The sequence below is a fragment of the Plectropomus leopardus genome, chromosome 20, assembly GCF_026936395.1.
Source record: "Plectropomus leopardus strain MGB_pleo_1.0 chromosome 20, ASM2693639v1, whole genome shotgun sequence".
Taxonomy (NCBI): domain Eukaryota; kingdom Metazoa; phylum Chordata; class Actinopteri; order Perciformes; family Serranidae; genus Plectropomus; species Plectropomus leopardus.
This window is the reverse complement of record NC_142195.1, coordinates 25,107,995-25,134,955: the sequence shown is the minus strand read 5'-3', so window position 1 is coordinate 25,134,955 and position 26,961 is coordinate 25,107,995. Positions and strand designations below refer to the sequence as shown.

The 26,961-nt window shown below is 39.0% G+C and overlaps 2 protein-coding genes across 3 annotated transcripts; both read right to left on the bottom strand.

Moving 5' to 3' along the window:
- Positions 1–7: 7 nt before the first annotated feature.
- Positions 8–18,236, bottom strand: tmc2a (transmembrane channel-like 2a). Its single transcript, XM_042509704.2, has 21 exons — positions 17,578–18,236; positions 14,521–15,454; positions 13,326–13,364; positions 12,784–13,228; positions 12,012–12,164; positions 11,621–11,711; positions 11,434–11,515; positions 11,242–11,348; positions 10,911–11,009; positions 10,384–10,526; positions 9,722–9,869; positions 9,394–9,582; positions 9,007–9,186; positions 7,946–8,104; positions 7,029–7,157; positions 6,697–6,764; positions 5,685–5,924; positions 5,480–5,605; positions 5,069–5,147; positions 3,123–3,240; positions 8–1,903 (listed from the first exon to the last, which is right to left on the bottom strand). Exons 2-21 carry the CDS (start codon positions 14,546–14,548, stop codon positions 1,689–1,691), a joined length of 2,838 nt encoding a protein of 945 aa, XP_042365638.2. The 5' UTR covers positions 14,549–15,454; positions 17,578–18,236; the 3' UTR covers positions 8–1,688.
- Positions 18,237–18,379: 143 nt separating this feature from the next.
- On the bottom strand, positions 18,380–26,820 carry LOC121959640 (AN1-type zinc finger protein 5-like). Of its 2 annotated transcripts, none has more exons than XM_042509061.2 (6): positions 26,462–26,820; positions 23,298–23,472; positions 23,037–23,187; positions 21,849–21,952; positions 21,531–21,659; positions 18,380–19,859 (listed from the first exon to the last, which is right to left on the bottom strand). In XM_042509061.2, the coding sequence occupies exons 2-6, from the start codon at positions 23,452–23,454 to the stop codon at positions 19,711–19,713; spliced, it is 690 nt and encodes a 229-aa protein (XP_042364995.2). In that variant the 5' UTR covers positions 23,455–23,472; positions 26,462–26,820; the 3' UTR covers positions 18,380–19,710. The 2 variants fall into 2 exon arrangements, with proteins under 2 accessions (XP_042364995.2, XP_042364994.2); XM_042509060.2 differs by having other exon boundaries at positions 23,298–23,469; positions 26,462–26,817.
- Positions 26,821–26,961: the final 141 nt, after the last annotated feature.

Genomic DNA, 26,961 nt, shown 5'->3' with positions numbered 1-26,961 from the left:
ATCAAACAACTTATCATTCACACTGACATTAAGGAAACTGTGACAACTGAAATAAAGTTGGCAGTAGTTCATTATTTGCAAATACTGACCTGAGACTGCATATTAGAGTTTTTGCACAATTATATGACTGAACCTGATGTTCCACACTGAGTATTTCTGTAACAAAGTAATGCATTACTGTTTTAACCCTCTTAATGCATTAATTATGTCTACCTCAGTCAAGATTTTTATATAAGTGTTTTTAATCCTCTTTAGGCATGAAAAAAATGCATGCAGTTTTCAACACAAGAAATATAAACCAATGAACAAAATCACATGAAACTGTAAAAATATTTTTTAAATGCTATTCTATCCTATTTTAATATATTCTAATATTACTTGATGCAATGCAAGAGTACTGAACGTTTCTGACCCCTCAGATATCTGACTGAACCATAAGTAGTTGCATTCTGGGTAATGTTGGCATCAGGGAAGAAGAATGCAAACAATAAAAAAAGACTACATTTCTGGTTCTGCTGCATCGATTTTGTTACTTTTTAAATGTCTGTGGTGACTTTGACAATGTTAAAGAAGTGCTGTGGAGTAGTCTTTAAAAGTGGCAGGAACACATACAAGAAATCCCCAAAACAGCTTTTTTTTTTCACTTTTATGTTGAAGTGTGTCCCTTTCCTTTGTGGATTCAAGCAAACATCTAATCTGAAAAAAAATAAAATAAAAAAAGAAAGAAATATGGCTTTAAACTGAGCAGCTACAAAGATGTTATTAAAAGATTTGAAACTTTATTCTGCGTGAGAATCTGAATTACAATGTCAGTGTAAATGTAACAGAAAACAAAAAAAAAAGCCTGAGCACAGACATGACCACACAATAACATGTGAGTATTGTTTATGCACGCAAAAATACACAATGAGTTGTAATATTATTATTGTACTATTGTGCTTGTAGTATGGCCCGAGGACAAGAGTCTGTTTACCAATATTACCAATGTAAGTTTGAATAGTTTTTCACTTTTGCATCTATTTATTTCGTTGCACTTTGAAACACAGTAACTTACACCCTGCACTTTCATTCATGTGTTGCATCTTCAGTTGTATTTTAAAACCGTCTTTACCATATTTTATAAAATTTCATTAGATTTTTCTTGAAATATAGTAGTATGTATATTTTATTTATATACTAACATTTTTTAGGGTTTTTCCAAAACATTTCACTTTCCTCCTCTGCAAAATTGTTAACTAAGTTGTCATGTGTCATGATGATGACATTGAAAAGCTTCTGCACAACTCTTTTGTTTTTAAAATCATTGTTTCGAAGAAAGAATGTATTTTTGCTTATCGACACAAGAGAATTTCAGGCTTGAAATGTTTTTCGGCATGAATAAAGCTTTATCTTACTGTAGCTTATCTTGTCAAAAGTATTACTTCCATCACAAAAATCTTCAGTTTAGAGGTTTTGAGGTTTTAACAGAACTGTGTAGCAAAGCAGCTCTGTACATTACTGTTTACAGAGTTCTCATTTTCAAAAATCACTACCCCTTTTGTTGTCAGTCAGAAAATTTGCAGACTTGATGAAAGTCTTTGTAACGGAAAAATCTTCTAACCTTGGTTTTGTGCTGATTTTTGCCTCCAGCTGTGAAATGAGCAGACTGTCTGAGGCTGAACACAGCCTGCAGGAATTTTCTCACTCTGTTATCTCGGAGGGGGCCCTCTCCCACGGCCTCGGCCCGGTCCAGCACCCGGCCCTGGTGGCGGTCCGGCTCCTCTCGGCCCCGGTGGTCGGCTCACCGGCCCCCGGGCGTTGGGATTGGGCGATGCCAGAGCCACATCTTTCTGAAGGTTGACGCCTTTCCCGGCTGATCCGGGCTTCGTCTTAGTTGGCTTTGATTCTGGCTCTGGTGGCTTTTCTGTTCAGGCAGAGACATTGATGAATCAGCTGAATATTTAGATTTCCACTCCCATATAAGTTTTGAATTTACAACATTAAAGAGATAGCTGGGGATTTTTGAAGAGGGGCTGCATGAGATACAACTTTAAAAAAGGCCTACTTAAAAAAGAAAATAGTGGACGCTATATTTTGAGTATTTCCACAGCTTTAATTCGCCGTCACACAGCCTTTTCGTTTGGCACTACGTTTCACATCCGCCACCAGTTAACTGTTTGGGTCAGAAAGTCAGGGTGTCTACACATATCAGACACTTGAATTTAATGCTTTTCATGACCTTTTCAAGATCATTTTTAACCAAATTAAAGTCTGATTTTTGGAGAAGTAATTTTGTTTTTATTAAAGCATTGCAAGTATAATAATATAAAAAAATGAATAATAATTAAATCTAGCTTGTACCTTGTAAAGGTTAATATTGTATATGTGGCCCTGTGCAGAGGTAGCTTTTATGCAGAACTGGTTATTAGAGTGAGTTTGGTTAATATACATTTTGCAAACAGGTAAATGCAATTATAAAGGTAAAGAGACTGTCTGATTTAGAGGTAGGTTTAAAGATATGTAACATCATAAAAAGAAACTCAAAGATGGCTAAATAAAATTTGACAAAATGTTTGCAGAAATCAAGACATCCCAAATTAAAATTTGAGTCTCTTTCATAGCTTTTAAGGCCTAATATTTATTAAATTTGATATAAAATATTTTAACATTTTTTAAGGACTTGCAGAAACCCTGGAAAGTGCTGTTACGCGATCCGAACTTCACATTTAAAACAGTCAATACAGCATGTCCTTAGACTGAAATTAGATTTTTTAGAAAGTGTTTTTTTTAAAGTGGCTAAAACGTGTTATGATATCAACCCCTTTATATAGCCGGGTAATGATGAGCTGTGGGGTGCACAGCTGCTCTATTTCTGCAAATCAGGAGTGCCGACTGCCAGCTACTGTCTGTGACACACTGACTGTAAATAAATATCTTTTACAGCCCCAATTCAAAAATCCCAAACTATCCCTTTAATACTTTAATGAATGCATAATGTCAGAAATGTTTATCACAAACCCAAGAATACCATTAGTGTTTGATATCTCGGAGGAATTATAATTTTACCGTATGGAAAAAAGGTAAATTATTGGATTAATAACAGCTGATAAAATGCTTCTCAGTGTTCGTTTTTGTTTACTGACCAGGCTCAGGTGGAGCAGGGGGGATGAGGGATTTGTTTGGCAGCAGGTCCTCCAGGTCTTTCATGACCTGGTTGGTGCTGTCCGTGTTGTTCCTCCGGTTCTTCTCTTCATCTCGAGCCTGGACAGGCAGAGATGGAGGGGGACACAGACAGAGAGGTGGACAGGAAAAAAAACAAGGAAGACTCATAAATAAACACAAAGTAATCAGGACTGCAGTCAGATAGTGCTTGACCTCATGAGAGTACAGGATAAATGCACCCAAAACGCATTTTGGACAAATTGTGATCCAAGCACGAAAGTATACCAGTAAACTTGGCAGTAATGAACCACTTATGAAGTAACGGCTCAGCAAATAGTGGAGAACAGCCACAACCGGTCCGAGCTGCCGTGTCAACAAAAAATGAAGCACATGAAACTGGCATACAAAAGGGGTACGAAAGGAGTGACGTTCGTTTTTTTGAGCTGGACAGAGTTAACGGATCTCATTCAGAGCTCAGTGTGGAGACACACATTAATATTAATACCCTGTGTAATGTAATCAGGTTAAATCACATCTAGATATAATTCGGATAAGAGATGTATTTTAATGCAAGGTGTAAAGACATGTGAGAAAGGCTTAAAATATTCTATATTTTTGTTAGTTAATAAATCTCATGAAAATACCAAAACAAAAGTTAAGTTTTCTTATATTAATACTTTCAGACTTCCCATTCGGTTCCTACTAAAGACAGAAATCTTTAAAAAGTTGCAGTGTGACTGACAGCCATGCTTTGAGCCACGCAGCTGGTATTATTTCAAATACTCGAACATTATGCTGCACTTCTTTCTTTCCAGAAATATTTAGCTCAGTTGTCTTCACTCTTGTGCAGCACCCCACTACTGTGTATGTAAGATTTGGAACAGTGTGCATTTCTTTTAATCCCATTCTCCCAAGACATAAAACTTAAATAGACAATTCACAGATATGAAGTTTGCATTTTTAGAAATGCTCAGTAGTTTCCTAAACAGTTACTGTAGTTTTGTTTTTTTTTCAAATGTTACTAAAACATGATTAAATAGCGCACTTGATGGTGACGTTTTTCAGCTGCAGATTAATACTCATTTAGTGCCCCAGTCAGTATTACCAGCAGCAAGACTGGTGTGTGTGATGTGAGATTTAGCAGGCAGATGTTTACCATGGCTGTCATCCTGGCTTACAATGTGAATGTGCTTAAAATTGTTAACTAAAACACAAAATACAGCTGAGACAAAGGGGTGCAGTTTGTATAAGCACACAGCACACTATGGCGTGAATGCATGGCTAAAATGTGGCCAAAGGTTATGTAACAAATGTTCTCACAGTGGCTGGTTTACATACATGAGTCAGTTGTAACCAAAATGAAAGGATGTTTTGCTTGATTTTCATCTTCAGCAGTTAACAGTAAGCAGCTGCAGACTGACAAAAATAACTTAGTTTACTGTGGCACTTAGACTATAAAAGTTTTCTTGCATGTTACTCAATGCATGATGTAAAGTTATGAATCAATCAACACACCTTAAACGTCAATATGACAACTCTGAGCATTTGTTTTTATATAAACTTCAGTGATGAATGGATCTTAAAGCACTGAAAAAATACATGAATTTCAATAATTATGTAAGCTGTGAATATTGTATTTCCTCACTGGGAGAAAAAAAAGTGTCAGAGTGTCATTTTGATGCACTGCAGCAACATTATACCCCTGCGGAGACCCAAGGGAATCTCATTAGTTTTGCAAGTGTGACTTTCAGCACCGTGCTTTGAGCCATGCAGCTCGCATTATTAAAATGATTCGAACAGGAAGCTGCACTTCTTTGTTTTCAGAAATATTTAGCTCAGTAGTCTACAGCTCTGTGCAGCACCCCATTATTGTATTTTATAAGATTTTGAACAGTTTGCATTATTTCTGTCCCTATTTTCTACTTACCATCTGCATCTTCTTCTTTAGCTCCATGTTGGAGTTTTGATAGGCCTTAGACACGGAGTTCAGATAGTAGATGGCCAGTCTGTAAAGGAGAAATGACGCATTGTGTTGATTTAAAAGAGCTGCAAAGACACACACTAAAAAATAAATAATTTGTGAAATCACACACTTGCATACGCGTGTGTGTGTGTGTTCCAGAGATGTGTACATGTGAATGTGCATCTGTTTAAAAATACTGTTCAATATTGGTAAACGTTAATAAGCTTAGAGATATAATTCAACCCAGTGAGTAAAATCATATATATAATCAAATCAGATCAAAGATTAATTTAGGTTCAAAGCTCTGTGTGTGTGTGTGTGTGTGTGTGTGTGTGTGTGTGTGTGTGTTATCCACTGTGTCTCCTACACACTCACACCATGAGCAGCACAGCTGGTATGATGAGCCCCGGGTTGGCTGCGTAGCTGAAAAGCGTCCCCATGAAGGCTGGCAGGTCCAGGTCGATGGTCTCCATGATCACATCGAACATCTTCACCTTCCCACTGCAAACATCAGTAAACGTTATTTAAATCGCATTGTGCTCCTATAACTCATCGTTTGTGCTGAGGTTTTTGCAGTAACCTGAAGGGTCCGCAGTCAAACGAAGGCGGCAGCGTCATGATGGTGTAGACGACAGGCAGCAGACTGAGGAAGAGGATGAGGAGCAGCAGACCCATGTAGAAGTTGTTGGACTTGGAGGCCTTGAAGACTCTCTCGTGGGGGACGTTTGTGGCCATCACAGCCCAGCACTGATAGTACATGGAGCTGAGGAGGCGCAGCACGTTGATGCCGACCAGCCCGGGAGCATAAAACGCACCCATCCTGGAGTGCACGGCAACATGATGGTATGTGATCAGATGATGTGTAAAACATTGTTAATGAGCCTTTGTTAAATTAATTGCAGTGCTGTTATAAATATTTCCAAATTTAAACTGAGTTTCTACTGTTTGTCTCTGAAAATGTGTCTGACATCATCTCATTTCAGCTTTATTTAACCATTTAATAACATTGTTGTTGTAAATAGTTACAAAACATTTCTCTCCTTGTGTGATAATGCAAGTCTCTGTCTCATGAGGGGGCGTGATAGGAGGACGTTAGCAGCTGTGTTGTGAGGCTTCACGAGTCTTAGTTCAAGGCACAGCGGTGCTTTAAACTAATGCTAACAAATTAGTTTAGTGTGTCAGCATGTTAATATTTGCAAATTAATTAGCACTAGAAGAGTTGCATTACTGTTGCAGGTACTAAATTCTTCTTTAGCTTTATTTATATTATTTGTATTTACTATGGTTCATTAGTGCAATGGGGCATAGCACAAGGTGACAAATTAGACAAACTAACGAATGTACAGATTTTTTTTATGTTTTTGTCAGTGGGAGAAGCATGTATGGAAAATTTTGGAAAAAATGAACAAGTGTACTAAATATCATGCCAATCAAACCATTAGATGTTGAAACATTTCACTCATTATCTAGCCACTCAGTGATACTAGACAGATGCAGCAACACACACCTAATGCATAAAAAACTTACACACATACACAAGAATACACTTACAATTGAGTGTGCACAGTGTATGTGTAAAAATAAATTTGTACCAGATCATCCCTTGATTGAAGACCAATCCAAGCACATTACCACTGATGTCAAACTCTCCATATGACGGCTAAAAGTGAACAGAGACAAGGCTTACTTATCAAATGAAATCACTAATGATACAGTTTAATTTGCAATTTTAACTTATTCAATATACATAACAGTTCAATACGTCCCCCAGATCGGCAGGTAGAAATCTGGATTTAAGATAAATTGCTAGATTACGTCAAAAAACACACAATGCAGTGTTGAAATGTGGAAATGTGGCTATGGAAAGCTGTGACACACCCAAAGCAAACCAGTGAAATTAAAATGCTTCAGCTGTCAGACTCACAAATCCAGCCTCCAGGTCCCAGCACCAGCAGTAGTTCAGGAAGCGAACGATGACAGCTCGAGCAAAGTCACCGATCAGGATGGTCAGGTAGGACACCTGGATGTCCGACACTGTCAGCTTCACAAACTCCTGAAACGACACAAATGTGAAATGAGAACGCGAGTGTTTGTGCCTCAGTCACGTCTCTCGTGATCTCGTTTCACAAACGTTTTGGCAGAAAGTGAATCATGTTAGCTTCTTCGGTCCTGGAAGAGGGATCCCTCCTCAGTCGCTCTTCCTGAGGTTTCTACCGTTTTTTTTCCCCTGTTACAGGTTTTTTTGGGGGGGAGTTTCCTTAGATGATGTGAGGGTCTATGTCATATGCTGTAAAGCCCTCTGAGGCAAACCGTGTTTTGTGAAAATGTGTTCTATATATAAAATTGACTTGACTTGACTTTTTCTAGTGACCGCAAAGTCTGTTTTTTCATCAGAAATTGTTACACGTCAAAAATAAATGTGACCTCACGTTATGTCAATCACGTTTGCAGTCCAGGTATAATCGGGTTATTCGTAATTCATTTACCATTTAAGATCAAACAAACTAAAAAAATCGTTTTTCATCTTAAACCAAAAACAGAGAAAACAGAACCTTTTTTCCTTTTATCTTTCAAAATAAAAAAAAAAAAACGAGCACTGGTGAAGGTTTTTTGCTTTTTAAGCAACTTTGATTTGAGAATCATTTGAGTCTCTGATTTGCAAAATGGGTCAAATGGCGACACAAAATTGCTGATTTTTTTTGTAAATAATTCTAGTAGAATAACAGCAGTGAAACTGACTAAAAATATGTAATATATAACGATCTATGGATGTCAATCATTTGGAAATACTCGTGGCTTGTGTTTCTGTGTCACATAAAAAAGTAAACTCGTTGTCATTACTATGCCGACGGCGGTCTCCCAGCAGGGTCCTCTGATGACATCAGCAGGGTTCATAGGGGGCGGAGTGGCCTCTGAGTCGTTGACCATACGTGAGTAGTTGGCGTAGTACTCCTTCAAGGCCCAGATGGAGGCGTTTTTAATGGACTCCTCTTCCTCCAGCTACGAGGCAGAGAGACGTGAATCAGTTAACATTCATACAAGTTTTTATTTTTATTTCTACTGAACACGGGAGCTGCTGGTCCGCCACTGCCTCCATCAGTTAGTTTGTGTTTTTGTGTCACTTTGGTGATTTACAGGGTGAATTTGGATTCACCAAAGTCCCACGAAAACTACAGAAAAAGAAACTGTCATCTGGAAAGTGAAATACTCCTCTCAGAGACTGTGTGCTTGGTGATACCAGTTACACTCCTCTGGAAAGCAGAATCTCACTTATTTAAGGTTAGTTTTTTTTTTATAGTTTAGTGTTTTTATTGGTATTTTAAGGAAGAGAGGCAAGTCAGAATTTTTTTTCAGGTGATCCATTTTGTAAGTTAAAAATAAAAACATTTTTTCATGTGTGAAATAGAGTGAATTAGTGCAAGAAACATTTCTTTTTGCGAGAATTTTTGGCAAGAAAAATAAGTTTTTATCTCACAAAAAAATAGAAAAATTATTGCAATTTTTCTTCCACTCTGTTTCACACATTCATTTTTTTTTTTTTTTTAAATTAGAAAATGGATCACCATAAATGTGGGCCGTAAATTGAGTATCACTGCACTAGAGGACAGATCAGAGGGTCACCAAAATACGAGGACATGGTGGTTTCTTAAGAAAAATGCGTGTATATTGCTCTGATCCAAAAAGGCGTATGAACAGACAGATTGATTTAATGACTGATCGGCCAAATGATCAACATTTCTATCTTTAAATCAACATCCGGATGCCAGCAGCAAAATTGTAATGCTTTTATATACAGAAGTAAAAAAGTTTAAAAAGAAAATGAGTTTTGGCAAAGTTATCATCATCAAGGACACCTGAGGACATTTGTGGGACACTGTCTCACACACACGGTGGTGCCATACCTTGGTGTTGACCTCATCAAACAGGGCGAACAGAAAGGTGTAAAGGTTTCCTAAGAAGAGGGCAAAGATGCGTCCGAGCTGCCACTTGAGGGCGATTCGAGGATGGTAGTCCTCGAGCTCAGCGATGGTCTCAAACAGAGGAGGACACACCAGACCCAGCAGAGACATGATGATCTCCAGCTGTCCAAAACAGTCACAATCACCAACAACATCTTCACCTAACTATTTAATAACACCATTTTATTTGTCTTTATTTGCGTTTCTATCTCTAGTAGCACTAACAGCAGGAGTGTTACACCTAATAGTAGTTATAATAAAAAGGTTCTTGTTCTTCATTTAGCATCCTATAAACGTGTTTATAATTAGAAAGCGTGTGGACATCATTACCTCGTTCTTCTCGTACCAGCTGAGGTCGTCCCTTGTGGCGAACTCCTGAGACCTTTTCACCACAAAGTAGATGAGGTATCCGCTGCCGCCGAGGCTGCAGGTGATCAGGAAGTTCGCCAGGACTCTGAGGAATCGCCGCAGGTGAATGTTTTCATCCTTCTGGTTCTCCTGCTCGTCCACGATGGACTCCTGTTCTTGTCAAAACAGGAACACAAAGGATTATTAAGCGGAGAATTTATTTCAGTGAGCTCAAACGGAACCACGCAACCACTGAAAAATACAGCGCACATGCATGTATGTTTCTCGTAAAACTGTTGCCATTGGTTACCTTGAAGCTTGTTGTGATGGAGGCGTATTTGTTGTCAGCGGTCTCTGAGTTTCCTATGAGGTAATCCCAGCTGGTGAACATCTTCCAGGCAAATGTGAACTCTCCTTCGTCTCCGTCGCCGCCACCGACATCAGCGTTCTTGGCCATTCTGGAAAAAAAACAACACGGCCTTCTTAATGAGCACAAAGGCAAACAAACCTGCACATTACCAAAATAACAAACCAGCACATTCACACACTTGTTTTATCTTGATGACTTGAGCATTATGTATTCTAATATTGTTTTTAGTGTAATTATGACGCACTTTAATGCACTTTATATTGAACATCATTGTGCTGGTCAAGATGGCAAAACCCAAGAATTTTGCTCCTTTTATATTTTTCAATATTAAATAATGCAACAATAAAGTGAATCTATGTCTATTCGACTTACAGCTCATGTCTTTTTTTCCTGTCACATTTGTAAACTTAAATCAAGTCAAAGTTAACAAACAAACATCTCAACTCAGTTAATTCAAATGCTCAAATCTAAACTGGAGCTTGATGTTTTCCACAGCTCAGCATGAAGATGCTCATGTTGCTCAGTGGTGGTTGAAGCAGCGTGGCGGAGACAGAAAGTGAATAAGAAGCGACCGTAGGAGGGATATGCTGCTGCAGACTCACGTGCGGATCACGACCATCAGGCTGTAGCCGAAGGTGCCGATACCGACCATGAGGTAGGACAGAGGCAGCCTGAACTTGAGCAAGCCGATGGTCCTCTGGTCGTTGTAATATCCGTAAAACAGGACTGAATATTTGCAGTAGCCCTGAGAAAAGAAGAAGTGCTGTCATTATTCACTTATTTTATCTCTCATCTTCTTTTAGTGACTATGTTCATTTGTGGAGCGTAGTTATGTTGCCAGAATTCTCTCAAAAAGCAGGTTTATATCTCAGAAAACATTCAAAAAAATTAAATTTCAAATTTAAAAAGTGGGGTTTTATGAAGAGCAAACCATTGATAATGTTACATCTCAGTTATCAAGAGACAAAGAAGACAAAGAAGTTTTCTTTAAGGTGAAAAGAAGGCAACCTATGAATTTTCTTGTCACGCTGATTTTCTTTGTTTTTGGGGCTCTTTATCATCAGTAAATACATTAGGCAAATGTACTGAAACCAGTGGACATATTCATACCATCATACGTCAGACTCACATTGAAGTCCATGAGGACGGAGTAGTCCTGAGCCGTGTCCTGCTCTGCTCTGGGTACAGTCTTCCGAGGAATAGACCCGTAGGGGAGACCCATCAGAACCTGGAGAAGAAGTATTTATTTAAATAATTTATTTAAAATATCACTCTTTAGGAAAGCTTTCCTCCCGAGAGAGACCAGCCTGTGAAAGTAAAGCCGGCAACTCGATCCTTTTTTATTTTTTTCTCTTTAACATTTAGCAAAAAGCATATGTTTGCTGTGTTTTTAAGCATTTTAATTTGACTTGCATTTACTTTATGATAATAAAATGATTGAATTCATGACATAAATTCACCTCAGGGATGACCACCAGTCCAAAGGTGAATCCAAACAGCACCAGGTTCATGCCGTACATCCAGCGCAGGAAGATGAAGTAAGACGCCACAGACGACCCAAAATGACCTGAGGATGTAAGGATGATTTTAAGCTCAGCATGTGTCCGCTGGGAGTCGCTGTTCAGCTGGTAAACACGGCTGTGTGTACTCACTTTCTACTTCTTTAATCTTCCTCTCCCAGGGGATACAGGCTGTTCTGAAATTCTCAAAATCCCTCTGAAACTTGATCCATTTCTGGGATTAAAAAACAACAACAGTGATATTTTAAAGAAGGAAAACACACAGAGACACAAATACAAGAAGAAAGCACAGAAAAGATGTTTGAATTTTGTGGCTTACCTTTGTCATCATCACTTTGTAAGCGTACCACTTCCTGCCTTTGCCTTTGCCCAAAGCTCCTTCAAACTTATCCACAAATTCTTGAGCCTCCCTGGAAAAAAATAACATCACATGTGAGATAAAGAGCTAAATAAACTTATGTTTTCCACAATCATTTTTCCTCAGGAGCCATAATAATAAAGATTTCACATGACTAATCATCTCAAATGCAAATATTTTGGGGGGAAGTAAACATTTTTGAATGCATGCTGACTTTCATAATGTGAACAATTAAAATTTTCCTTTACAAAGTATTGCATATGTGCCAGCATGTAAAATATTCCCTAAGCATTTCACCTACAAATTAAATTAAGTAAAAATGATGTATGTTTGTATTGATGTAAGACATTACTTCAGATGAACGAGCCTCCGCTTCATCCTCCACGGCTTGTTTCTGATGTTGGCGATCAGTTTCTTCTTCTCCTCCACCTCCTCCATCAGTCGGGCCATCTCTCCCTCCGACATGGACTCCTCCTCCTCAGAGTCCGTGTTGGAATCGGTGGAGCTGAAGGAGGAAAGAAAAATGGAAAAGAGAGAGTTTGATGAGGCAAACACATTTTTGATAACTTGTTTCACTGCTTCAGGCCAAAAACGATATAATCGAAAAAATAAACAGAAATAATAATAATAATTATTATTATTATTAGTGGAAGTAGTAGTAGTAAGTAGTAGTAGTAGTAATAGGAGTACTGTTATTAAAAATAATGTTGCAGGATTATTATTTATTATTAGTAGCACTTTTTCTCAGATTATTTCCTTGCTTTGGTGTGTTTTCCTTTCTTTTCCACTTTGCAGTAGTAGTTTTCTCATACTTTTTACTAATTTCTTGCAAATTTTAGGGTCATTTCTTTTAAAACAATTTTCTAAGTCAACTAATTAATTTGAAAATTATGGGACATTTCTTGGCAAGTTGCTCATTGACTATTTCGCTGTGTTTTCAGAAGAATTCAAACAAATTTGCTCAGGTTTTAAAGAGTTAAGTACTTGTGAAGATGTCTGAATAGAGCACAAGAAAAGTGATGTTGATCCCAGTTTCAAAAGGTTAAAATGTCCATTAATGTAATTTAAAGTGTAGTTTGGTTGATGTTAAAAGAACTAAATTAGGCAGGTGTGTGACTTCTCACCTGTCGTCCTTTTTCTTCTTCTTCTTCTTGTCTTTGTCGTTGTCCTTGTCTTTCCCCTTGTCCTTCCCTTTGGCATCCCCCTTCTTACCCTTACTGTCCTCCTCCTCCTTCCCTCCTTTCTTTCCTCCTCCCTTCTTTCCCTTCTTTCCTTTCCCGTCGTCGCTGTCCTCCTCCTCGCTGTCCTGAGCTTTGCCTCCTTTCTTCTTCTTGGCTGCTCCTTTCTGCTTCCTCTTGGGAGCCTCATCCTCGCTCTCATCATCATCATCATCGTCGTCACCGCCACGCTTCTTGGCCGGCTTCCTCTTGTTTGCTCCTCTGCGCCCTCTGGGAGCTTCATCCTCATCTTCCTCATCTTCGTCCTCGCTGGCTGGCTTCTTCCCTCTTCCCCTTGCACCTCCTCTTCCAGCTCCCTGTCGTCTGTTTGTTCTCCTCTGGGTGGCGCCGTCTACATTGATAGCACACAAAACGCACAAATTTGGATTTCTTGTTGTTAGATTAGAGAATTTTTCTTTTCGGTGCTGTGACGTTGTTTATCCACTCACCGTCACTGTCAGTCAAATCTGCATCAATCTCTATCTCAACTGAGGAAAGACACAAAAAAACACAATTAATTCTACAAGTAACGATGTCATTAAAGTCCATATATAACTTTTTTTTCTGTCTTTAAGAGGCTTCACTGGGTTAAGTTTTAGAGTGATGATACTGGTGTCTTCTGATGACGTGAGAAATCCAGTGGTACCAACGATGTCATGCTAGCTTCTTCAAGTTAACCCTTTAAAACCTGAGCACATTGGCTTGATCTATTTTAAAACGCATGGAAAAACAACAATGAAAGAAGAAAGACCCAAAAGTGCAAAAAAATAACGGTTGTTTTTAAAAATTAAACTAAACAACACAAAAAAATAAAAATAAGTTATTTTGTCAAAGTTACCTACTGTAGCTTTAAAGGTTGGAAATAATAAGAAGTCTTAAAGATCAATAACAAAATACAGCAATAATTTATGCTCATATATAAAGTAAAGCACATTTTACCACACAAATTATTCTTACAATGAATTTTTCACGATACTAAAAAAACACTTTTTCTCTTCTGAAATGAACCAGGCTGCTTGACAGATTATTATAACTTATAAAACAATGAATTCTCCAGCCCTCTTTTAGGGCGATTAGTTTGCTGTCATTTTTATGTTGTCATTTCAATTTCTGTGAGTTTACATTTGTTTTTCTTATAACATTGTGAAATTTTAACCTTTTTTTAAAATTATTTTTCTAGGTTGGTTGTTTTTGTTGCCTCTCCCTGCACTGTATCAGGGCTCATACTGAGAGGGGCAAGTCAAATTCAAGGACTTCAAAGTACTTTTCCAAGCACTCTTTTCTATTTTCAATGATAAAATCATTTTCTCAGCAAACAGTGAGACTGTTTTGCCAGGTAGTGAAACATCCTGGTGGCAGCTATCTACTGGTCTTTACCAACCCACTGGTTCTCATACCAGCACAGCGGTTCTTGGCTTCCTAGTTTTAAACATTTTGCTAATATGTTTTATAAAAGATTTAATCCTTCACTTCAAGTACTTTTTCAAAGACCAAGTTAAAACATGTCTGATTTTCAAGGTATTTCTGTACTTAAATTTTTGAGTGCCAAATTCATTCAAGCACCTTGTATGAACCCTGCTGTAACTGTTATTTTTGGTATTTTAAATTGTGCAAAAATTAAAAAAAATCTAACATTCAACTCACCATCATCCGTATCTCTTTTTCTCGGCATGATGAAAAATAAAAAGTCCTCTTTGTTCTCTGCAGCGTCCGCTCAGTCTAACCCTCCGCAGCAGGTCGGCTCTTCTCCGCCTCGGCTCCCCGCCAGCATCCAACTCAGGTATCTGACAGTGCCGTCACTATGACGACTGCTGCATGTGACCCGCTCTCGACAGGTGTTCCCTCGGTAGCTGCAGTAAATTTGGGAAACTGAAGGTGATCCACTGTGGCTTTAAAAAACAGAAAATGAAGGGTTATTCTCTAGGAGATGGGGCGTATTTTATATTTTATTATTTTAACATCAGAAGTGCTGATGTATACAGCTGTGGGTCATATCAGGGGTTCATATACAGCCTTTAACTCTTAAACGTGAAACAGCATTCAGTGTGGCTCTGTTTATCGAGGCTTGATAGTGTGCTTTGTTTTTCCTAAATAACCAAAGGACCACATCATCTGGAGTGCCTAGAGACACTCTCACTCGCCTTGTTATTGGAGACAACACACACACACAGACACACACACACACAAGAAGACCAGACAGCCTAAAGATTTAATGAAGGTTTAGGTTTCTCTGTGCGAGGCTCATTAGGCAAACAGTAAATACCCCGAGTTGACCTTGAAGTTGCATTATTGTTTTGTTTTGGCGTTTTCAAAGGAAACACAGCAGCAGGTAAAGAGTCGGCAAACCTGCAGCAGAGACTGACAGCAGCTGACTGTGTGTGCAGAGCTGGAAACCGTACGGACAAACACCTCATAGCCTCATTGAATAATAGAGTGGAGCTCATTTTTCACATCCAAAATGATTCCATTACACGGTTGGCAGTTCCAACAGGTGAGACGCGGATCACACCTTTCAGACTCCTGACGGTGTACAGGTGAGGTGTGCTTGAGGTGACACACCTGTTGCAATCCTGCCCACCTGTTTAGGGAATATAAACACAGGTGGATCATATGTTAAAAAATAAATATGACAGCATAATTGTATTTATCTATTTATTTATAATTTTATTTTTAGAGAGATAATGCACATCAATGAACTGTGCCAGTGTAAGCCAAAGGCTAATTCTCAAGTGCTGTCCTTAAGCCGGCTGTTATAATAGCCACTACAATTGAAAGACATAAAAGCATGCAAGCAATTCAAAGCATGAATGAAAACATGACTGTAAAAATAAGCCAAACAGAGAGCACGGAAAAAAGCACGCAACAATTCTACATGACAGAACATAAGCAATGAGCCTGCAGACACAGTATGTACAACGAAATGTAAAATTTAGCAAAGAAAAGATTTATTAAAAGAAAAAATTCTCACAAAAAAGGAAACTAAATTCTCACAAAAAAAGTAGACAACCAGAGGAAAACCAGACTTAAAGCAAAAATTATCTATAGTCTCTTCCAAGCCAGACGCCATTGACAAAAACAGCAATTTTACCTCACTGAACATACTAATGAAAAAGTTCATTATAATAAGTAACATTTATGTATGTATTTTTTATTACTTCTCTGTAAATTTTATTCTTTTTTTTTTTAATTGACCTACTATTTAGTCTGTAAAATGCCAAATGACCTCAGTGCAGTCTCATCTCTCGAGCATTTATTTTCCTCCTAAAATCTGGACACATTCGTGATCTTGACACCCATTTCTACACGCCTGCATGTCTAAAAACCCATCAGATGCTTCTAAATCAATATTTCATGTATGACCACCATGAAAGATGCATGAGGGATTAAAAGTTAATGGATCAAGTCTAGTGAGTGCTGCCTTATTACAGCACATCTGTGACACAGCAACAATGTGTGTGCATGTGTGTGTGCATGTGTGTGCATGTGTGTGTGATGACTGATGGTTCGCATTATGATGAAAAAATTAAATAATCTACATAAACCAATAAAAGCTACTTTTCTTTTTTGTTGCATGTAAATGCATTAAGAACAGAGGGCAATAAACTCTGAATGTATTAAATGAAACTAAGATATCTACATTTATTAATGCATCAATGACATTGCAATAAGTGCTGACTGTATGTTTAAGAGTTTAACTTTACAGTGTTCATATTTGAATGGTCTTTATTTATGGTTTTAATTTAATTTGGAGGTTTTAAAGAGTTTTATCATTTTACACCAACTGCATGATATGTTTCAGAGCACAGTCATGCTTGGATTTTTGTTTAAATGCTACATACAGTATAGTTAAATGGGATTGTATATGTCTGTTATGCCACCTAGTGGCTATTTCCCCCCCAAAAAAGAAATTGGCATACTGTGTATAATAACCAACAACTACTGTAACATAACTTTGTATTATTTAATATATTAGCCATTCTACAAATATTAAGTGGTCATATTCATATTTGAGAAAATATTGAAATGTATATTTTATATTCTTCAACACGGGCAGATGAAAACAGAAGGTGTGAATGCTTACAAAACTACATAATGTAAACATTAAAAATGGAATTAAATTTAGATCAATAAACTTTGTGAAATTATGCTCAGAATTATTCTGAAAGGATGTGCTTGTATAAATCTTTTTGTAAACCCGTGAAAAGAGGCTCTCCATGAATAATACATGAAAATATATAAAAATCGATACAGTAAAGAAACATTTTTCCCTTTGTATAATTCATTAATAGAAATACATCTGGGTTAATGCGTGTGTTTTATTTATAATGTGTCATCTCTACTGTGTTGCTAGTGTGAGTTTTACGAGTGCAATAATCTTGAAATCCTTTTAGGGAACATCTGATGTGGAAAGAGAATACAACTATAACTGTAATGTGAGACCAACATGAGGTAATAATTAAGTAATAAAAAGGTTTAAAAGCTAAAACACAAGCAGAACTGGATGTTTTTGTGAGGGACGTGAAAAGATAAAAGCTCTGTGTGGTCAGTGTTTACTTCTGCAAAGACGGAGGAGGGAGGGGGCGAGGGTGAGGAACTTAAGTGTTCATGACATCATGTGCAGCTCGTGCTGATGAATGAGTGTACTCTGCACGTGTGTGTGTGTGTGTGTGTGTGTGTGTGTGTGTGTGTGTTGGATCATACAGTGCTCATGGTGAGGCAGGGGAGTGGGCGTCACATGACCCGAGGCCACACACACTCACTGCAGCAGATCTTGTTTCCCCTGCAGAGACACGAGTCACATGGAAACACATCGCTGTGGGAGATAAACTGACCGACAACAGCTTGGACGTGTCAGCTGGATGTTGCACTGAACATCTGGAACAGCTCAAATGGTTTTTGTATTTTTCGAGTGCAGAAACATAGCTTACAGCTTAAGGCATGTTCGATTTAAGACTTTTTAAGACTTTTTTAATGTCATTTCACTAAGGACAATTATCCCCAAATATTTATTGTAGCATAAAACATGATTTTTTCGTTAAGCTCATGTGAGGAGAATATGGCATATTTTTTATATTCAAAATTATAATAAAAATAAAAATAACAGATGTTACCATACACTTTTTGATTTTATAATGCAACACCAGAAAATATCATAAAATCCCATTTACAATGTCTGAGCATTTTTAAGACTTTTGAAAGATTTATTTAAGACATTTTAACACCTATTAAGGCCTTATTTTCAGATCGATTAATTCCACGCTTTTAACAATGTTTTAAGGATCTGCAGGAACCCTGATCCTCACACTGTGAACACCCACATACATTTGTGACTGATAATCAATGACTTTTTGTCACACAATGCAAATCTTTCCCACTTCAAAGGAGCCAAACTATCCCTTTTATATAAAGCAGAACCACAGGACAGGTTTCAAGTTTGAAAATTAAAGCCAAGCTCTGAACTGCACAAAAGTAATATTAACATGAATCAGCCATGACTTCTCAATTTTATATTTGTGAACATAATTTATTTACATCATTACAATTTATTCTTTATTATTGGAAGATTACGCGCACTGCAGTATATAAATAAAGATGTTTGTACAAACTTGCATAACTAAAGGGTAAAAAACAAAACACAGATTAAGCAGCCAGACAAAAAAAAAAATCTTAAACTGAAAATGATTAATAACCTACGACCACAGGTCCAAGTCACCGCAGCACACGACCACTCAGCGTCATACTCACACAGCCGTCCACATTTACTCCCGCAAACACACACACTTGTGTTTGACACACAGTATGCAACAATCCAACAGTTCCCAACGTTGTGAATTTGTCACATTAAAAATCGAGGAAAACATTCAATAGTGAAGTAAAAGATGAAAATATTAGTGGAGCTAAACCCTTCCAAAGGCAAAAATTAATACAAGTTTAGTCTTCTTGTCATACAACAACACACAGCATACACACTTTTCTGAAAAAAAAAGGAAACAAACAGTCAGGTGACTTGTATCATCATGTGACTTCAGTGGATGGTTTTAAAGACCTGAAAAGCAGGAAGGAAGTCCAAGTGCCTGCTATCCAAATCGTGGGCACAGAGCAGGTCAAAAAAAAAAAAAAAGAGGCGGACTACGTCGTGTTTCTAGTGCCGCACACACAGCAGGAATATGAGCCAGCAAGAAAGGGCTAAAGTCTCTTTTTCAAAGTCTCTTTAGTAATATGTCTGCTCTGTGTGCTGAGGAGGGAGAGACGAGACTCCGGCGGCACAGAGAAGCATTTTAGATTGATAAAAACTTACCAGGACGCAAACAACTAAGAAGGGTTAAACTCTGACCTCACAGAGTTAAACGGAGGCCAAAAACAGAAAAAGACAATCATCCATTTTGCTACTCAAGCCAGCAGAGAGCAAGCACGGCTGAGGAGGCGCCATCAGCCAACAGCAGTAAAAGTCTGAGAGTCCAAACAGGCCTGAAGTGTCCGAGCTCTTCCAGGCAGAGTTCAGGCGATCGCAGGAGGATCGCACAGCAGCCTGCGAAGCGTCTTCTTAAACGGCAATAACTTCTTCTTCAGTCTCCCATGATATGGACCCCCCATCTTCACTAACAACCCTCCAAAAAAGTGTTAAACTCACACAAAAACAAGAATGAAAGCTGAAAATATACATGAACTTTCATGCACCGGGGGGTAAAAGTCTTGAATGTGTAACAAACGAGGATATTTTTAAAAAAAACAAAAAAACAACAACAGGCCCTTCAGGAAGAAGGCTGGGCTCGAGTTTTTTTTCTTCTTAAAGCTGATCGCTCTCAGTGTTCAAAGTCAAACTGAGAGTCCTCTTCATATTCTCTGGATCTTGTCAGCGACAACCACGGGGTTCTCTTTGCGAATCTTGTCAGCAGCTTCGGCTTTGTAGTCGTACGGACAGTTGTGCTTATCAGAGTAACGGTGGAGTCCGCAGAACAGATTCCCACAGCGGCAGTCAAAACCTGGAATGCCACAGCAGAGGACAGACCGAGTCAGATCAATAACAAGAGCTCGCAGCGGCCAAACATCCCTGACTGCAGACATCCTGGCTCGCATGCAACTCGATGTGAGCAGTAAAAATCTAATCATCTTCTAAAATGACTGACTAGTAGAGGCATATATCAACATTTTGAAGTACCAACTGGGTTCAGCTGATGCCTTCTGCAGGATCTTTCATGCAAGAACTTTGTACGGCCCCACATAAGAGGGACTTCAGCCTCTTCTTCTTTTCTTTAAAGATTTTTTGGGGTATACTCGCCTTTATTGGCCAGTTTGATCACGAACAGCTTGACAGGACACAAGGGGAGAGGGGGGGCATGACTTGCAGCAAAGGCTCCTGGCAATGCAATCTTTTGACTATTAAGATGCTGCATGAAATCAATAGCCCCGTTTGCACTGCCTGTTCAAGGCAGGAATGTTGAGCTTTGACACAGAATTGGGGGTCAGAAAGTTGCCAATAAGCTGGCAGCAGAGTAAGCACGGAGCCAACAGGTGGGGGGGGGAACCGACCTGGACCCAAACCTGCAACATAAACACTTGGCTACCAAGAGGAGCGTGTTTTATGACAGGAATATTTTGGCATCATTCCTCCTCGCCTCTCTGATTAAACATGTAAACATGGAATCTGGGACAGAGCTGTTGTGCCTGTAAGCAGGCAGCAGAGGTAGGAAAGAGCAGAAAAGGGTGTGATGACATGTTTTGCATTTCCACCACCATTGCGAGCAGCAGTTCACTGCTAACTCAAAGAAGAACAGCAACCTGTAACCAGCAAAATGTCTGCAAAAATGGGGGGGCAATGAGGTCAAAGAGCTCCTTACCATCCGAGCAGAGGATGGTATTAACAGACATTTAACAGAGACAGTGAATTATTGTTCTTCAGCTTCAACTTGACCAAAAACAAACAAAAAACTAATTGGCGGTGACATTTTCTAATGACATTAAGCATTGTCCGTATAGCACACTTTTTTTTTTTTTTTTTTAACTTTTAGTAGGCACTGCGGCTGCCCTTACATAGTATGTACTGGTGCATGCAGTATGCACACATCAGGACATGCTACTTCTTCATAACACTGTGCCCTGAACTTTGAGCCTCTTGCTCATATATCCGTTGCCATGGAGATCAAAGACAGATGTCAGAGACAGAAACCGACCCGCAGAGCTCTGCTGCTGATAATTAACACTGTTTAACTTTTAATAACTGAGGACACTGACAAACATTTTATACTACTAAAATTAGCCTAGATATGCAGTCCTGTGTTATTTTTTTTCTTTGTTAGTAATCTCTGTGGTTATTTTATTCACTATTACACTTAAAAGCCTATAGAATAAAATTTTATAACTATTCGACTCCTTGTCATTTGTCAGCTGTCAATCAGCTGTCATCTGTTTTTTGCAGCTCAACTGATGTGACATATGTCACGCTGCTCAGAGGACTGTGGTAAAGAAAAGTCAGAAATGCATGCTGGCTTGCATACTGCAAAATTCGACTGGAATGTAGTAGAACGCCTTGGTATTTTTGGCATACTGCACCTGACATACTATGTATTGGGACATATTAAATCTTATTCTGGCATACTGTATAGTTTGGCAGTATGGGAACACACAGTAAACCAGTTGTCGGAGTCATTTCTTACCTGTAAGGCCGACTTTTTTGCGGCACATAAAGCAGCGATTCTTTTTGGGTTTGGGGGGCTCGGGGGCTCTGGACTCCTCACTGCCAGCAGTGGAGGGACGAGAGGCCGAGGATGTGGGCTGAGTCAACACTGCAGACGCACAAAAAAAACACTTAACTCAGTAAAATATCTCAGAGATATTGCACACTGATACAGTTCAAATTCTAGAGTTTATACTGATAATGACAAAATAGAAATGTCTGTTTCTTTACAATCATATAAATTTAATTAGTCAAATCAAGGTACTTCACGTTGATGTCCTCTCTAAATCCAACAAACCTGGCTCTGTGGGCTCTACTTTGCCCCCTGATGCTCCTTTCTCCTCACAGGAGAGACTCATCTCAGTCATCTGTTGTGTTACAGAAATGGCAGTTGAAACGCCGCTGTGAAGGATAAACAGAATGAAATTTAATAAACATTGTATGGGAGCAAATTAATTGCATAACCCCATATTTGACATATCCAACTACCTTTGTCTGTTGAAGAGATGCATGATACCAACAAGGATGTATCATTTCATGTTTAATATTGCCTTTTAAGTGTTGTTTACAATAAGAGTTCACACCAATGGTCCACTGATGTCATGTCACTGATGTTTTTCACTTTAGCACTGAGTTCACAAGTTATGATGTTTGTTACTGTCTTTAAAAATGCCAGAATAAGAGAAATCACCAAGGAATAGCAACAGTGTACTCAGTACTCAACCTCCTTTCGGCAGAATACATGGAGCACAGATACCGTGTGACATTTATGCTGCAGCAGAGTGCGTCCACTGTAAGCAACTGATGCTGCTACACTGACCGCCAAAGGCACATCGCACTGCTCATCTCTATTTTTACACAGCTGGTCTAGTTTTTTCTTCGAGCAGCCTTCCAACAGGTAAAAACTACATAGAATAACCTCCCAGATGATATTTGACAAGCTCCAACTCTGAATACAAAGTCAAAGCTAAAGACGTTCCTTTTTTCCACTGCCTCCTCCACCCATTAATGACTGCAAATTTACTTTTAAGCTGGACTTTAAAACATTTTAATTATATTTTTATCTTTGCACCTTTTGTCTGCACTTTATCGATTTTTAATGGTGACTTTTACTTATTTTTTCTAAATAATTTAATACGCTTTATCATAATATATTTATAATAATTTCATAATTATTTGTGCCTATTGTATCTTATCTCTTTATTTTTTTATCGTAAATCTGTATCCTTTATGTTTTCATAGTTTATTGGTCTGTAAAGCACTTTGAATTGCCCTGTCGTATGAAATGTGCTACACATATAAAGCTTCAGGTTTGAAGTCAAAGAAAGACACACACACATCCTACGTCACACGCCAAGTCCATGCCCCAAGTATTTCAGCCGTTACACACTGAATACATACTGTGTTCTCAACTTCTCATTTTAAAACTGTAACCTCACAGGCTTTGTTTGCAGGCAGTATAATATGCGCTGGTGCTTCCCCTCACCTGAGAGCCTCGGTGGCAGCAGCCTCAGCAGAGGCAGCGGCAGCCTCAGCTGCCACCTCTGCAGCAGCGACCGCCGCAGCTGCGGCATTATTCAAGGTGGCCTCTAACCTTTGGATGGCTGAAGCTTCAGCTGTGGGGCTGCTGCTGCTGCCTGAGAAAGAATATGTCACCGCATGTTACCGTCAGATGCAGAGGTTGGGAAAATTGTCCTAGATACACGTGGAAACAAAAAAAACCTGTGACGAGCACAGCAGGTCTTACCCACAGCACTCAAGGTACTGACTCCTCCATTGTTCTGTCTTGACAGGTGCTCCTTGTGGCACACGGAGCACATACCATTAGTCCTAGGGTTGCCATAGAAACCACAGCCATTAGCACAGAGCATAGGAACTGGGCTCTGATTGGTCTCCTGGGCCATAGCGATGTCTGCCGCCTGCTGAGCCGACATGGAGAGACAAACAAAGACACATGTTGGGAGTGATGAGGGTTTGTGTGGGTAATACCTAAGAACAAAGTGCAAGTAACCTGGTCAAAAAATGAAAAACAGATCTCCAGAATTAATTAGTACTACAAACTGTAATCACTCTGCACGAAGACAGTTATTCTTGGAGTGGCAAAAAGAAAATTAAAAAATTAAATTGCCTCAACAACATTCAGATGACTCTTGGTGAAACTTAAAATAATCTGTAACATTACGACACTCGCCTGGAATTTGGGGTATTGTGATTTTGTGATTTAACTAAACTCAGCTGCATTACAGCTCACAATCGCAACAAAAGAATCAATACACAGGTATCCAATCAGGAAATGCTGATGTTTGATTATTGTCACATTTTTGCAGATTCAAATGAACAAATCAATACCTGTAATTCACAGGTAAGAACAGTGCATTTTCACCCCTGCTTACTAAATCACACAAATGCCAGTCAACTAACACTCTTATGCTGTGCACTAAGCATCACTAGGTGGCAATCATTGATTAATTATTCTTTATTAACACATACTCACATCTGATTTTGGCTTATTATGCGCTTGAGCTGCTTGATTAAATCAACACATTATCTTCTTATTTGCACAAGGTCAAACAACATTGTAAAAGAGCAAACAATAATTGATCACTGACAGAAGCAACTTCCCTAGTTAGTTATTTCTAAAACTCAGTACTTGTATCTGCAGGAGTAATAAAACATCCCAGATGTAATGTTACTATGACAATGAGTTTACATGTTGACTGTATAAGAGTACATGTCCCCTCCTCCTGAGCCAGAATAAGTAAATACAAACTCGCATCAGCCTCATAATTACATCAAAGGAAGTTGTAAGGATATCACTTGATAGGATGGCTGTAAATAGTCAAACAGGAAGTATTTACATCACAAAGTTAATGCTCTGGTTAACATCATCTGAGGCCTCATTCTCGCCCCAAATCGGTCATCACTACACCCCTGCAATGTGCACCATCACGCGTGCATACTGCAGCGCTTCATGCAGGCTCACATGGACCTGTGTATGACGGCTTTCCTCTGTCACAAGAGTGCAATGTGACACTGTGATCTCAGAGATGCACACACTCTTGCTACCTCAATACTGTAAGGGCTGTGAACATGTCTATTTATAGACAACCTCAAAAGCCCTGTAAACAGAGCTGGTATCACGCAGAAATGTGTCGTCAGAGTAGGTTTCCTCATCTAAGATACTATCAGCTTTCTACCCCAAAGAAGAAAAACACGTTATATAAGCAGACGCTGCCAAATCCTAAAAAGTTCACACCAGTGATAAAGTCCTGGAAACCTCCTAACATAATAGACGCCTCTGAAAATCATCGAAATGCTGTCAAATACAGGAAACAACCTAAAGTCCTAGAAATATGCTAACTAGAAATGGCATCAAAATCCTAAAAACGTCCTTAAATTCAAGAAATGTCCTCAAGCTTGAAAAACATCATAAAAGTCCCGAAATCTGAGAAATGTTCTAAAATCCTGGGAACATCCCAAAAATCCTAGAAACTTCCAAAAAATAGAAACGGCCTAAAATCCAAGAAACATCCTCAAACCTTAAAAAGGTCCTCAAATCCCAGCAACGTACGAAAGTACAAGAAATCCTAGAAACGTCCTGATATCCAAGCAACATCCTCAAGTCTGACAATTGTCCTCAAACCCTGGAAACGACCTGAAATTCTGGAAATACCCTGAAATCCTAGAAACATCCACTAAAATTAGAAACGTCCACAAATCCTTGACACATGTATGTCCTCTGACTTCCTGTCACTTTGCGAGAGTGGCCCCACACAGAGCAAAACGAGTGCCCCTGGTTTAGACATTGCTGGGCAGGAGTCTCATGGAAAGAGATTTTGATATGGGCACAAAATTCATCACAAAACCTGTAACGTGAGATCCCATAAAGAGTTGAGCACGTTTATCACCGAAACAAAAGCTAATATCACTCACTGATCCCAATATGTGGGCTAGCAGCACTGGCAGCGACGTAAAACTCTCCGACAAGGTCAAAAAACACTTTGATATGCTCAGTGAGGGTGGTTAAAGCAATCAATACCATTTATGTGGGCTGCAGTCTTCGGTTGCTTCCTGATAAACACCGGGCCACAGCCGTGCTACTTCTACAAATCCACTGAGTCATGCTAGCAAGCTAACGGCTGCTGCTAACGCATTTCTTTCACAAACCACGCTACATTCAACCTCACAGGGATAATTTACACACATATGGGCCGTGCTGTTAAAGTTTATACCAAAAGAAAAACGACGACAGCGCGGTTTAGTGATATTTGGGTTACTTCAATTGGTCGTGTGCTAACGACAGTTAGCCACAACAGCCGTGTGAGCATTTTCTCGTGATCTGGTTAATTTTAGCATGCTAGCTAAACCAGAAAAACTGTTAGCACTCTGTTGTTGCCTTTGTTTTGTCGGTTCTTTGTTTTTTGTTTCGACCACACGCGAACTAAGTACCTTGGCAATAACTTACAATTAAGTTTTTCGCGATGATAAATATGTGTGAGAGTAAATACGGTTAAGTAGGCAGGTGAAATAATCGTTCAACACTGATGTACGTTAGCCAACAATAGTAGTAAATCTATAGACGTTAGCCAAGTTAAGTACAAATCGTATTTTTTGTGATTGGACAGGTCGGTGTTTAAAAAAATAAATATTAATAATGATAGTGTTAGCTGTTATTAAATGTCATTTTATTTACAACGTCGCTGTTTGAAAAGTTTTCAGCGACACGTGTTAACCAAACAAAACATCCCCTTAATCAACGCTAGCGAACGACGCCACATTTACACTATCGTCGAAGCTTAATTTAGATTAAAAATACGACTTTAATATTGTTTTAGTGTTTCAATTTTCACTTAAGAAACTTCCGAAACAACCACTTACGCTTGCTGGCTATGCTTTCACAAGTCATCTTACCTTCCGTGTCCGAGAAACGTTGTTTTTTTCTTGAAACTTCTCGTACTGGCGGAATAACTGTGTTTATTTCGTATCTATCTAACTAGGGCCGTCTAGGAAGGTGGTTGTTTGTGCCTCTCTTCAGTCTTCTCCGCCGGGGAGCACTGCTGGCTAATTTCGTTGACGTCCTCTCTGTCGCTGATTTGTGGTGGCATCTGTTTTGTTTTACGTGCTGCGTTTGCGTCCTGTCTTTTTCCGGTGGACGTCACGGAAATTGTGATCCTATGATTGGAAGGCAGGAGTGCTGGAGTGAAGCCACAAAAGATTTCAGGCTATTATGGGACTGTAAAACCTGCTTCCTCCACCGAGCAGACAGACTGTAGCCTCTACCACGTTGTTGCTTTGGTAAAAAAAAATCAATGTTCATGTAATCAGGGAGGATCCACGCGGCCGTCTGTAGACTCAAGGAGTTTAAGAGGGTGTGTTGCCTTCAAGGGATCCTCGTAAACCCCAGCTTCCCC